Source organism: Mastomys coucha, unplaced genomic scaffold (genome assembly GCF_008632895.1).
Source record: "Mastomys coucha isolate ucsf_1 unplaced genomic scaffold, UCSF_Mcou_1 pScaffold18, whole genome shotgun sequence".
Classification (NCBI taxonomy): Eukaryota; Metazoa; Chordata; class Mammalia; order Rodentia; family Muridae; genus Mastomys; species Mastomys coucha.
The window spans coordinates 86,668,360-86,681,041 of NW_022196900.1; the positions used below are offsets into that span (position 1 = coordinate 86,668,360).

General features: G+C 51.2%; 1 protein-coding gene across 1 annotated transcript in view; it reads right to left on the bottom strand.

Moving 5' to 3' along the window:
• The window catches only part of Serinc2 (serine incorporator 2), a 22,794-nt gene extending 11,697 nt beyond the window's left edge, over positions 1-11,097 (bottom strand). Inside the window, exons 1-2 of the mRNA XM_031378822.1 lie at positions 10,971-11,097; positions 431-592 (exon numbers count right to left, since the gene is read on the bottom strand). Of these exons, the coding sequence (XP_031234682.1) occupies positions 431-592; positions 10,971-11,009 (201 nt within the window). The 5' untranslated portion in view covers positions 11,010-11,097. The remainder of the gene's footprint in view (positions 1-430; positions 593-10,970) is intronic.
• Between the last annotated feature and the right edge of the window lie 1,585 nt (positions 11,098-12,682).

The following is a 12,682-nucleotide window of genomic DNA, read 5'->3' on the forward strand; positions in this document are numbered from 1 at the left end:
ACGGCTCCCGCCTAGCTGACCATTTCCCTGCCGCTCCACGCCCCCCTCCCGTAGTCTACCCCCTATTTCAATACGAAGCCCTGCTTCTCAGAACGGTCTTCCCCTCCTTCCTTCAGTAGAACCCCTAAGAGGCCTACGGAACTCCCAGGAGAGTCAGCCTCTGTACAAATGCGCAGGGATTCACACCCATGCTCCGGCCAAAACAAGTGCTGGGCTTCAGCACTCGAGGGGAGACGCCCTCCCGGGACCTGCCTGCAGAGGGCAGTCGTGATGAATAGGATTCTCTGCTGAGATCCACCCTGTAGGAGGTTCAGGTGTCCTCCCACCCTTGCCACCTGCACACCATCAGTACCTGGAACTTCAGCCTCTTACCTTGCCTGTGGAAGGCGGGGCGGTCCGGGCGCCTCCCTAGCCCCTCCCCGACACTCACCTTGTAAAGCTGACTCTCCACTCCGGGGCTCAGCATTATGATGGATACCAGCACCCCCAAGAAGAGGAAGCAGGTGAAGAGGAGGCGGCTCACGGTGGAGTTGCGGGTTGAGGGGCAACAGCCGCATAGGATGCAGGGTGCAGAGCCGCAGAGGCAGGATGCCTAGGGGAGACAGGGACAGTAGCCTCGTTAGTCCCCTTCCCCACGTGGGCACGAAGCACCCACCCGCTGCAGCATCTTAGTCTTCAAGTCTGATGAGCTGGGGAGATGACCCCCCATTTAATCTTCTAGCCAGGGACTGAAACTGAATCCATGCAGGACCACAAAACCCGCAGGCAGCAGAAGATGGCTGGGGTCACTCTGTTTATCGCTTAGGTGGAGGTAGTGGTTAAAAAAAAATCCAGAGGGTCAACTGTCACTGATGAATGACCTATGTGACCTGTCACTCAACCCTTAACCCCAGAGGGTGGGGGGTGGGGAGGCAGAATCACAACAGTAGGCACTCTTTACAGGTAGTCATGAGAGAAGGAAGAAAGGAATTTAAAAAAATTTTTAAGGAATTTTTTTTTAAAGATTTATTTATTTTACTTATGTAAGTACACTGTCACTGTCTTCAGACACACCAGAAGAGAGCACCAAATTCCATTACAGATGGTTGTGAGCCACCATGTGGGTGTCAGGAATTGAACTCAGAACCCCCTAGAAGAGCCAGTGCTCTTCAGGGCACTGAGCCATCTCTTCAGCCCTGGGTGTTTAAACTGTAAATCCAAGCCAGGTGTGGTGGCTCATGACTATAATCCTTGGGGCAGCAGGATCAAGAGTTCAAGGCCAGCCTCAGCTACATAGTGAGTTTGAGGTGTACCTGAATGCCATGAGACCTGTTTCAGACAGACAGACAGACAGACAGACAGACAGACAGACAGACAGAATGCAATCCCCTTGAGAGCCCTGTCTCTTCCCCAGTTACTCTCTATGACTCTAATGTTCTTTGTATCTCGTCTGTCTTGTACCTTCCTTGTAACAGGATGGATTATTTATTTATTTATTGTCTGCTTTGTTCACGGGGTCAGACCCAGACACAGTACCGGGAACCTATTAGAGAATCATAAATTACGTGTTCAATGAACTTGAAGTGTCCAGCCAAGAACCAGATACATGTTAAGACAGGCATTCAAACATCTGGAATGGAGACTTCTCTGCAGCTGTGTTTTGCCTGGGGCTGACCGCATTCTGGGCAGCAGGTGGTGACATAACACTTCCCATCATCTCTCCTGGGCTGAAACCACTGAGTGACTCAGGAGGCTACACTGTCACTGAGTCACCGAAGAAAAGCCTCACTCCTCTGGAAAGCCAGTCCCTTCAAGCACAAGCCTTAAGGAAACAGACTCCCTGGCCAGCCGCAAACAGTCCAAGTCCTCAACCAGGTACTGAAGAACCCAAGAGCAACAGTCTTTGGTGGATCTTAAGAACTTACAGCACACGTTGCCCGCATTCAAGCAACTCTTCAGGCTACTCAGAGATGCACACTTCTGTAACAGAGCAAACCAGGCTGGTTTGGACTGGGTAATGGCAAGTCCTAAGAAGGCCTCCCTGAGGAACTGACTTAAGGTGAGGGCTTAAAGGATCAGGAGGCAACGCCAGACCCAGAGGGGAAAGACTTCCTGCCCACCTGGGGCATTTGAGGAAGGAATGTGGAGAAGGCACATGTGTTCTCTGAGATGCTGATGGGACCAGACATGCGGCCTACCCTGGTTTTCATCCAAAGGACAACGGACACCCTCTGAGGGTACACAGCCCCGGCTGCAGAAACGCCCTCACCCATAGGATCAGCTTGGCTGACTGAAGCTTCCGAAGCTCTGGCTCCTCTGAGAACTTTCTGGACCCATTAGGGACACAACACTGTGTTACTTACTGCCTTCCCATCTGCCTCTTCTCCCAGACTGAAACCTCCCTGGAAAAACTCTCTGTCCCTCACAAAGCCAAGTGCCACAAGGATGCTGAATGCAGCACAAAAATTACTCCGTCACAGGCTCCACCCCCCAGCAACTTCCGGCTACACCTTCCAGTCGTTTCCTGAAGCCCCGCCTCCTAGCTATAGCCATTTTTGAGTAAGACTGAGAGATGTCTCATCTTACACACGAGGAAAGGGCTTAGCAGAGGTCATAGGGCAACATCGTCACAGTACAGAGGCTAGGAGACAGAAGTAAGTGACCGGAAGGTTTAGCTAAGTGCAGGGCGGGTGGAAAGCACTCCATCCATGCATAGCACGCTTCCCATCTGAAAAAGTGAAACTGATACAGAGCACAGCCATGCACTTCTGTAATCCCCAGCACTCAAGAGCCTGAGAGCTGAGAAAGAGAACCATTAGTTTTAAGAGCAAGCTGAGCTAAATAATGCATTTGAACCCAGCCTGCTCAATCCCTTCACCACCCCCAAAAAGTTTCATATGACCAAGGTCTGTAAGTCGGCCTAGGAAACTATGTTGCCAGAGGCCAGGCTTTGCGCAGACATATCATTGCCCAGCTCAAGGCTCCCGGATGACAGTGCAGTTTAATCTCTAACCTCCACAGCCAAGCAAACAATCCCTGCTGGAGCAAACCCCTCCCACCTCAGGTGAGTGGTTCCATTAGGCCCCACCTCTAGCCTGGTACACTTTCAACTTTGTGACTTGGAACGGACCAACGCGCTACCAGGTTCCAGTGAGATGCTGTTTCAGTTCACTCTGGTTCATAGAGGTCAAAACCCAGATGCTCCTCCAGGGGCTCCCGATATCCGAAACCTCAGCGTGTCAGGGGGCCTTAAGCATACCCAGAGGGCCCAGGTTAAGAGAGACACAGGCCTACCACAGTGCATCCCAGCACACAAGTCCACCCCTTTGATATGCACCCCACCCTGGCTCTGTCTGGACCAGTTTCCACTAGAACTGCTTCCTAAAGACACACTGGCCTCTGAACAGGACAGAGAGACACATGAGCTCACAGAAAATCCGGAAGTGCACTATGGAGCTGTCCATGGCAAGAAGTAACAGGAGGAGGCTGACAACCAGGTAGGTGTCTGTCGTATATATACATCATGGTATTCCACAACAGGACTGCTCTACTATGGGGGCAGGTAGGGGTGTGTGTGTGTGTGTGTGTGTGTGTGTGTGTGTGTGTGTGCTGTAGCACATTAGATTATCATCTGCTGATTTCACAAACATAAAAATAATAACCGGGCACTGGTGGTGCATGCCTTTAATCCCAGCACTTGGGAGGCAGAGGCAGGTGGATTTCTGAGTTTGAGGCTAGCCTGGTCCACCGAGTGAGTTCCAGGACAGCCAGGGCTACATGGAGAAACCCTGTCTCGAAAAAACAACAACAACAACAACAACAACAACAACAACAAAAAACAAAAAAAAATAATAAAGGCTTTAGCCACATGTGGGGTGCATACCTGCTATTCAAAAAAGCTAAGGCAGAAAGGTTACAAGCTCAGGGTAGCCTAGGCTACAGAGTGAGGTCAAGGCTAGCCTGGATGACTTAGTGAGATCTTATTTCAAAATAAAAAAAAAATTGTCTGAAAACACCGCCCAGTAATTAAGTGTTGGCTTGGCACAAGACCTGGCTCAGTCTCCCGCAATGCAGAAACAACTCAATTTGTTGAGACAGTGTCTGGTCGACCAGGTTGGCTTCAAACTTACAACGTAGCTGAGGATGGCCTTGAACTCCTAATCTTCCATCTTCCTGCCTCATCCATTTCCCTTTCCTTTTTAGTTATGATCTCACTATGCAGCCCTGGTTTGGATCTTGATATGTACACCAGGCTGATTCTACTGACAGAGGTCTGCCTGCCTCTGCCTCTGCCTCCTGAGTGCCGAGATAAAATGGATCACTAGGACCTGCGGCAAGAAGTCTTCTTGGAATCTGAAATTCTCTGCAGTGAACCCCAGAAAGTGGCTGCCACTGGTGGCAGTGAAGAACTGATACTTCTCCCGACAAGCCACACAGCTCTGGAGCCAGCTGGGTATGGGTATTCCTAAGCCATTCATCTTCCCTCCTTGTTGTCCCTAGAAACATTTGTAGGGAACTGAGTAGGCAGAAGAGCTAACTCAGGGAGGGGCCATGGGTTTGAGTTGTGTTTAAAACAAAATGGCTTTCACTTCTAGCTGTATATCTGAAAGAACTGAAAGCCACACTCAAACCAATACTCTCTCTGTGTGTCTGTCTCTGTCTCTGTCTCTGTCTCTGTCTCTGCCTCTGTCTCTGTCTCTCTCTCTCTCTCTCTCTCTCTCTCTCTCTCTCACACACACACACACACACACACACACACACACACATGCTGCCTGCAGGCTGAGCAACCCCACTCTATATGGGTGACCAGATGAAGCTTGGTCTAGATATCCACTAGGATGTTAATGGAACTCTATAAAAGGAAAAGCTAGGTGTGGTGGTGCATGCCTGTAAACCCAAGCAACTGGAAGGCAGAAACCGTTCAGGACCAGCCTGGGCCACAGGGTGAGATGTGTCACAAATAAATAAATAAATTCCAACACATGCCACAGCCTGTAGGACACAGTTCCGGCTGACATAATTGAAGCACAAAGGACATGCATGGTATAAGGAACCCAGCAGAATTCATTGAGAGGAAGTTTCGGTGAGCTGGTGTGGGGATCTGGGACTGAAGAGTCAACATGCACAGGGGTTTCAGTCTACAGAGGTGAAAAGACGCTGCAGATGGTGCTGGTGACAGCAGCATTTCAGTGTGAACAACTCGATGTTCTTGAACTGCAAGAAAACCAGCTAAAATGAAGTCAAGGGAGGCCGAGGCAGGAGCCCCTTCAGCCCGTCTGCCTGGGCTTCAGGGTCACATACCAAGTACTGGTTCAAAGGAAATAACAGCTGTAGTGGCAGAATTTATATGTATGTTGCCACAATACAAAGCTGGGGGCTGTGATGTAGCTCAGTTGGGGCCTAACCTGCATATTGGTTTAGATCCTGGGTGAGGTGGTCCACACCTGTCCTCAGGAGGTAGAGACAGGGGAATCAGATGTTCAAGGTCATCCTCAGCTACCTTGTAAGTCTGAGGCTAACCTGGACTACATGAGACCCTGAAGGAGTGGGAAGAAGAGAAAAAGAAGCGAGAGGGGAGTGGGAGGGGAAGGGAAAGGACAAAAGAGAAAAGGAAAGGAAAGGTGGATTGGGCGAGCCATTTCACCTCCCTGAACCTGTTGTCCCAGCTGAGAAGCCAGACTATAGCTCAGAGGCACTGGGCACCTGCCTTGTGTGCTACGCTCTTGAGTTCAATACCCAGCAAGGCCAACTGACAAAGCTGAGGGTGATAGGCCATGTGAGTCCTCCCAGAACTTGGGAATCAGAAGCAGGAGGAGCACGAGTTCAAGGCCATCCTCAACTACATGAGTTCAAGACCAACCTGAGCTATGTGAGATCCCATCTCAAGAAAACAAGTACCAAGAAAGAGAGGGGAGACTGAGAGGAGGGAGAGGAAGGGAAGGCCAAGACAGCAGAGGCAGCAGCCACATTGTATCTTCAGGACTTCCAGGGTGGCTGGAGTGGTACTGGGCGGTAGCCTCATTTCCCCTCAAAGGCGATGAGAACCCACTGCCAGGGAGAATGACGGCAGATTTATCCTTCGTGACAGAACTGTGGTCCCAGAATGAGGAGGCAGATGGTGGAGCGGGGGTGCAGAGAGTCACTGACTGCTCTGAGTCACCCAGAAGAGAGGACTGACATCAGGAGACAGGGTGGCCGTGGCAGTCATCACCGGGTGCCAGAACTGACAACATTCACTCAGACAGTGCCACTTACTTGCTGGACTGGGTCATTTAACTAGGACTGACTAAAATAAATGACAAGGTCCTTCAAGCCTAAAACAAACATCAAAGACCCCAATGGTAGACATTACACTATATAACATGATATGATATGCTATGATATGCTATGATATGATAAGCATTTCACTGACATCTAAAAGCCAAAGCCTGGTGCAGGACTGCACCCTGCAGCCTCCACAAACCACACTTCCACTGGCTGAGCCACCCCAGCTTCCGACTGCAGAGGGAGAGACAGCTGGGTTGTCCCACACCTCTCCAGGGAGGGTCCTGAGCCAGCTTGGCACCAATTCTTTCAACTTTGACCTGAGGAAAGCTCTCTCTCTCCCCATCCCTGGACTCAGTGTCCTTATCTATGAAATGAACTCTCGGGCAGGACACTAGTTTGGTCAAGCTCAGGGTCTGCATATAGAGCTCTGAGTTTCCTGGTGGCTCTGGTATCCCCACTCCCTCACTGGCAGTCTTCAGCAATTCGCCACCATGTGGTATTTACGGCTTGGTTGCTACACAATGTGTTCCTGCACCCCTGTTCGTCCTGTTTCATTCCTACACTGGTGAGGGGTGGGTATCATTGTTGCTCCGATAGACATGGAGAGGATTATGTGCTGCCCATGGTGGGCAAATAAGAGGATGCCAAGCCAGAGTTTGAGCCCATGCCTTGCACAGTCCCTCACATGCACAACCCTCCCTAAAACCACAGGCCATCCAGGCTGTGTGACTCACCCTCTGTGAGCCCAGCCTGTCTCCTCCTCTAGGGCAGGACTCACCTGACCAATGCAAATGCCAGGCAGAAGTGGACATCTGGATCGCAGCCAGAATACAAAAACCTGTCATCAACCCAGGCACCCAGAAACACCTGGGGTCTTCCCATCTTCCCATCAGAACCCCTCCTGGGTCCAGGGAAACAGCTCAGCGGGTGAGAGTGCTCGATACCATCATTGAAGACCAGAGTTCAGATCCCAGAACCCACGGAACCAATCACGGGGCTCATGAACACCTGTATCCAAGCTTCTGGGAAGAGTGGAGACAGGAGAATAGCTGGAGCTTGCTGGCTTCCAACCTAGCCAAGAAAACATGAGCCCCAGGATCAAGGAAAGATCTACTCCCAAAGGGAAAGGTAGAGAGGACATCTGTCGTTCTTCTGGCTTCTGTAGATGCACATGTGTGCATGCACATATGCTTGCACATACATTCACACATACAAATAAATAAATCTTTAAACCCTTCTCTCCCACGGGTCAACTTTTCATGGAAGCAGGGTGCTGCCATCATTCAGGAGAGTCCCCCTATACCATCTAATGCTGTTTTGTTGTGAGGAAATCATCAAATCTAGCTGATCCAGCTTCTCCACCAGCAAAATGGGGATTGGTTCTCTGAGACAATTCCCGGGCATAGTACTCAAGCTAAAGATGATCAAAAACTTTGGATCCTTCTTTTTATTCATTTTAAATTTCAACTTTTATTTTTTGGGACTTTTTTGTTTGTTTTTTGGGTGTTTTTTGTTGTTGTTGTTGTTGTTGTTGTTGTTGTTTTTGAGACATGGTAAGCTCTCACCACCCTAGAACTCACTCTGTAGACCAGGTTAGCCCCAAACTCAGGGATCCACTGGCCTCTGCCTCCCAAGTGCCGAGATTAAAGGTATACGCCACCACTACCTGGCAGGATCTTGCCACCATTTCCCAAGTGCTAAGGTTGTAGGTGTGTACCATCATGCCTAGTTTATGCCATACTGGGGATCGAACCCAGGGCTTCGCCCACACTAGGCAAGTACTCTACCAGCTACGCCACAAACCCAGTCAGAAATGGGAATAATATCAATCACATCACTGGGGTGTCTGTGAAGATTAATCAAAAGGACACATATACAGAGTGACAGTCACTGTTGACTGTCAATTTGACAGGATACAGAATAATCTGAGAGACAAACCTCCAGGCATGTCTATAAGGGGAGGGGAGTGTATCTAGATTAGTCAACCAAGGTGGGATGACCCATGTAAATGTAGATGATAACATTCCCTGGTCTAGAGTCCCGGCTGAAGGAAGAGAAGAAAAAGATCTGAGCATCTATCTCCCTCCAGTTCCTGACTGTTGGGGCCATGTGACCATCGGCTACACGCTCCTGTCTGCTCTGCCTTAACTGACAGACCCCTCCACGGGTGAGCCAAGACAAACCCTCCCCTCCCTAAGTTGCTTTTGTTGGGTACTTTGTTGCAGCGAGGAAAGTAAATATTTATAAATAAATACATAAATAAATATAATAATAATATAATAAGTATCCTTTTTGCAATGCTGGGCCTAAGTCATAAGGCAGCTCAATTCCTGGGTGCCCACAATAAGGATAGAGTGAGTGGTGGCCATTGTTGGCATGGTCACCTCTAAAACAGGATAGCAATGCCAGAGGGCTTCATGGAGAATCAGTGAGACAGCAGGATCCAGGGCCTTAGCACAGCACCTGGCACACTAAAGGTCAGAGGAAACAAAGCCAGGGGCAGGTCCTTTACAGATGTTAGACATTATGTAGCTTCTGGTTCTCCCCCAGAATGTGGTGGGGGCATGGGTAAAAAAAGACACCTGGGTCAAGAGGGAGATTTTTTTTTTTTTTTTTTTTGAGACAAGGAATATATATCCCAGGCTTGCTTGACAATCACTGTGTAGTGGAAGCCGATCTTGAACTTCTGCCTCAACATTCTGAATAGTGGGGTAGCAGACCTGCATCTCTACATCTCGCTTCAGACTCTTAAAAATTATATTTTAGTTGTTTTATTTGTATGCATTACGTGCATGCAGTGCCCAAGGGGGATCAGAGAGGTCATCATATACCTTGGAACTGGAGCTACAGATGGTTGTGAGTTGCCATGTGAGTGCTGGGAATCCAACCTAGGGTCTCTGGACCAGCAGCCAGTGTTCTTAACTGCTGAGCCATCTCTCAGCTCTCTGGCTTCAGATTTTAAACCCGACTGAATTCCCCTGTGCTTTCTTTCACTGTGTAACCTGAGACTAACTGACTCCCCAGTAAGCTGAGGGTCTGAGCAAGCCTGGTTGGCCTTGGCTCTGTAGACTGCAGACTGGGTGACTCAGAGCAGTTCTTGGCTCTGTTCTGCAGATGGAATTCTCCACCTACACCTCCTCCAGGGAGGCAACAGCTCCCTCAATGCCCACTCACTGTACACAGGAGCCGGGTGGCAGTTTCCACTTCTCATCTGTCCATATCACCAAGAGTGTACCAAAGGAGGTACTGCCATGGCCTTTAGCTCATGCATGGAGAGATCGAGATATAAGGATTGGCAGAACTGCCCTCACAACCCCTGTCCCAGTAGGGCACTGGTAACCAGGCAAGACCAGATGGGGATCTTACTGCCTGTGAGTGGGAAGGTCTCCCTCTCTAACCAGGAAGCAAACCAGGAAGGGGTATGGGCATCAGCAAGCAATAGCTTTACTCTGATCTTCTGTTCAGGCTAGGGCACACCACACACACACACACACACACACACACACACACACACACACATTTCAGTGGAAAGAAAGGCCCAAGAGAGGACAAGAGCTGTGTCCAGGGACCCACTCCACTGCCTCTCCAGACTGAGCTCACTCTCAGAAAATGGCTACAAAGAAAACCTCTAGATGCCCAGCTCTCTCCTGGGCATCCGCTCCTAACACGCACACAAATCAGGGACAAAGGATCCAAGTCCTAAACCTTCCTTCCTTCAGCAGCCGCCGGGAGCCCCTCTCCGCCCCTCTTTGTGTGGGGCCAGAAGGGGAGGGAGCTGTCTGAAAGAACCACAGATTTAATGAGGGGAGGAAGGAGAGGAAAGGGGGCTGGGAAAGTAGGGGCCTCCCGGCCGGGTATGGCTCAATCCCCTTCCCTATGCTAGTTGCTGCCCCCAAAACAGAGCTGGCCGGTCACCAGCCTGGTCCCCAACACTGACGACTAGATGGGCACACTCAACCTCTCTCGATTTCTGAGTCTTCCCAAACCCAAAGTTTGGCACAGGTAGTCAGTGACAACCGACACCAACCTCGCTCAAGAGCGGGCTGAGAGAGGGGGGCTCCTTCCCACCCTTCTCACCCAACCCCCATCCCCTTTCCAGCTCGAGCTGGAGGGAAAGGGTCCAGCGATTGCAGGGGGAGTGCCCTAGAGTGAGCGGGCCGGACTGCGCGCCGAGAGAGGATGCAGACGGAGCCGGTTAAGACGCTCAGACAGACAGACGGAGCCCGCACCCTAGAGATGTGAACGGGACAAACACAAAAGAACAGACTGAGCCAAGCGACAGGGGCAGACAGAAGGACGGACGCTCTGCCAGAAAGACAGAAACGTAGTCACAGCGGGGCCGGGACCCTGCCAGTTACACAAAGAGTCCCGCGCGCGCCCTGGAGAGAGACGCGCTACGCACCCGGGGGGCGCTCCGAGCTGGGAAGCGCGCAGTGGCCGCGGGGCTCCCTGCACCCGCTGCCAGCCTCGGTGTCCCGGTTCCCGGAGTGGCGACGCCAAAGGCGCCGGGCCGCGCCCCACCCCTCCCCCGCGGTCACCCGAGCCGTGACACCAGCTGTCCAGCACCGCGGCCGAAGTGGAGCGGCTGCGGGATGAGGATAAGAAGGACACCAGTGGGGCCCCAGAAAGGCAAGTTTGGAGGAAGCAAAAAGAAGAAAGTACACGGAGGAAGAAGGTAGAGTAAAAGTGAGCGGGGCCGCGGCAGGGACGGGGAGGGCACTCACGCAGCTGAGCAGCGAGCAGGCCCCCAGACAGGCCCCCATGGCGATGCGGGGCGCGGGGCGCGGGGCACCGGCCTCGGATCCCGGATCTGGTGGGACTCCAGGCTGTTGGTTGGCCCCACCCCAAGCCCATCCCCGCCCCGGCCCCGCCCCACCTGCCGAAGCCGCTCGTCACTTTCCGGAGACGCTCGGGGCCTCCGAGGACTCACCTGGGACAGGTGCTGGCTGGCGCCAGACTTTTCCTAAAGAGGTTGAGATGGGGGGGAAAGTCCAGCAACGACGGGGGCACAGCCCAGCTCAACTCTGACCTAGGATTGTATACTGAACCAAAGCGAGGATTTGGAAATACATCTGGATTTGAACTTCACTAGGGCCATGTGTGACCGACCCCCAATACTGTCACTGTTAGAGGACATAAGAGGTAGTCTTCTCTTGGATCTTGGCACAAAACCTCGGCTCAATCTATGGGTGCTGAGTGATAAATTACTAGGCAAAAGGAGAGATGGTAATGTAGCTGAGTCGGTAGAGTGTTTACAGAGCACGCATGAAGTCCTGGATTTGAGCCACATAAAACTGGGCATGGTGGCTCACGCCTGTAACCCAGCACTCAGGAGGCAGGAGTCACAAATTCAAAATCATCCTTGGCTGCAGAGCCAGATCTAGGTTGATCTGGGCTACATGAGATCCTTCGGAAGGAAAGAAGAGATGGAGGGAGGAAGGAAAGGAGAGAGGTACAGACAGAGGGAGGACGAGGGAGGTTACTTTGCTTCTCTGAGTTTCTCCTATTGAAACTAAAGGTTCTTACCTCATGGGGCTGTTAGAACACACAGCAAATGTTCCATGAGTAAAAGCCCACATCATTCCCGTCTCTGTTATGGCCCTAGATTCGTCCTTGTTCAAACCCCTCCTCTCCATCCACCTGGTCTTCAAACTACTGGTGGTCTTGGACCCCTCCACAGATACACACACACACACACACACACACACACACACACACACACTGCTCAGCACTCCTTACTCCTTATCTGTGTGTAACCATGACCTCCTAACTAAGGAGGTCACTGAGTGGGAGAGGGCATCCCGGCAGGTCATCCCCAGGATCAGATGTGAGACGCGGCAGCAGAGTTCTGTAATTATGGTAGCTCACCCCAGCCTTTTCCCCCATCAACTCTAGACCAGATAATGTTAGGGAAGGAAGTCCATAGGTTTGGCTGGCCCCAGGGGCCAAAGATCCGGCCTAACTGCTTCCCCAGATGATTCATATGGCACCTGGCTGAGCTGGTAATCTTGCCAGAGCTGTTCTGCAAATACCCTGCACTTTCCCTCCTCCACACATCAGCCCACCTGGTGCCTTCTTCCTGAAAGTCCTTCTCCTTGTCCACCTGTGGTGCTTTCGAAGCTTTGCTCACATCCCACATCTTCTAGATGAAGAGAACCATGACCACAAGCTAACCACCCAGCCTGACTGGAAATGAACCTCGGCCCACTACCCTGGCACATCTAAAACAGCAGACCTCACATATAATTCACCTTAGCAAGAGCGCAAGCAAGAGCCACATTCTTTCATGGCACCGTTTGAGTCCGTGTCTGTCTCAAGAAAGGTTCATTCCCTGCCCCAGTTCACACATGAGGAAACAGAGGTTTGTGTTATTGGTAAACTTAGCATTGGCCAAATGCTGGTTGTGGTCACAGAAATTGCTGCTATTTCTGCTCAG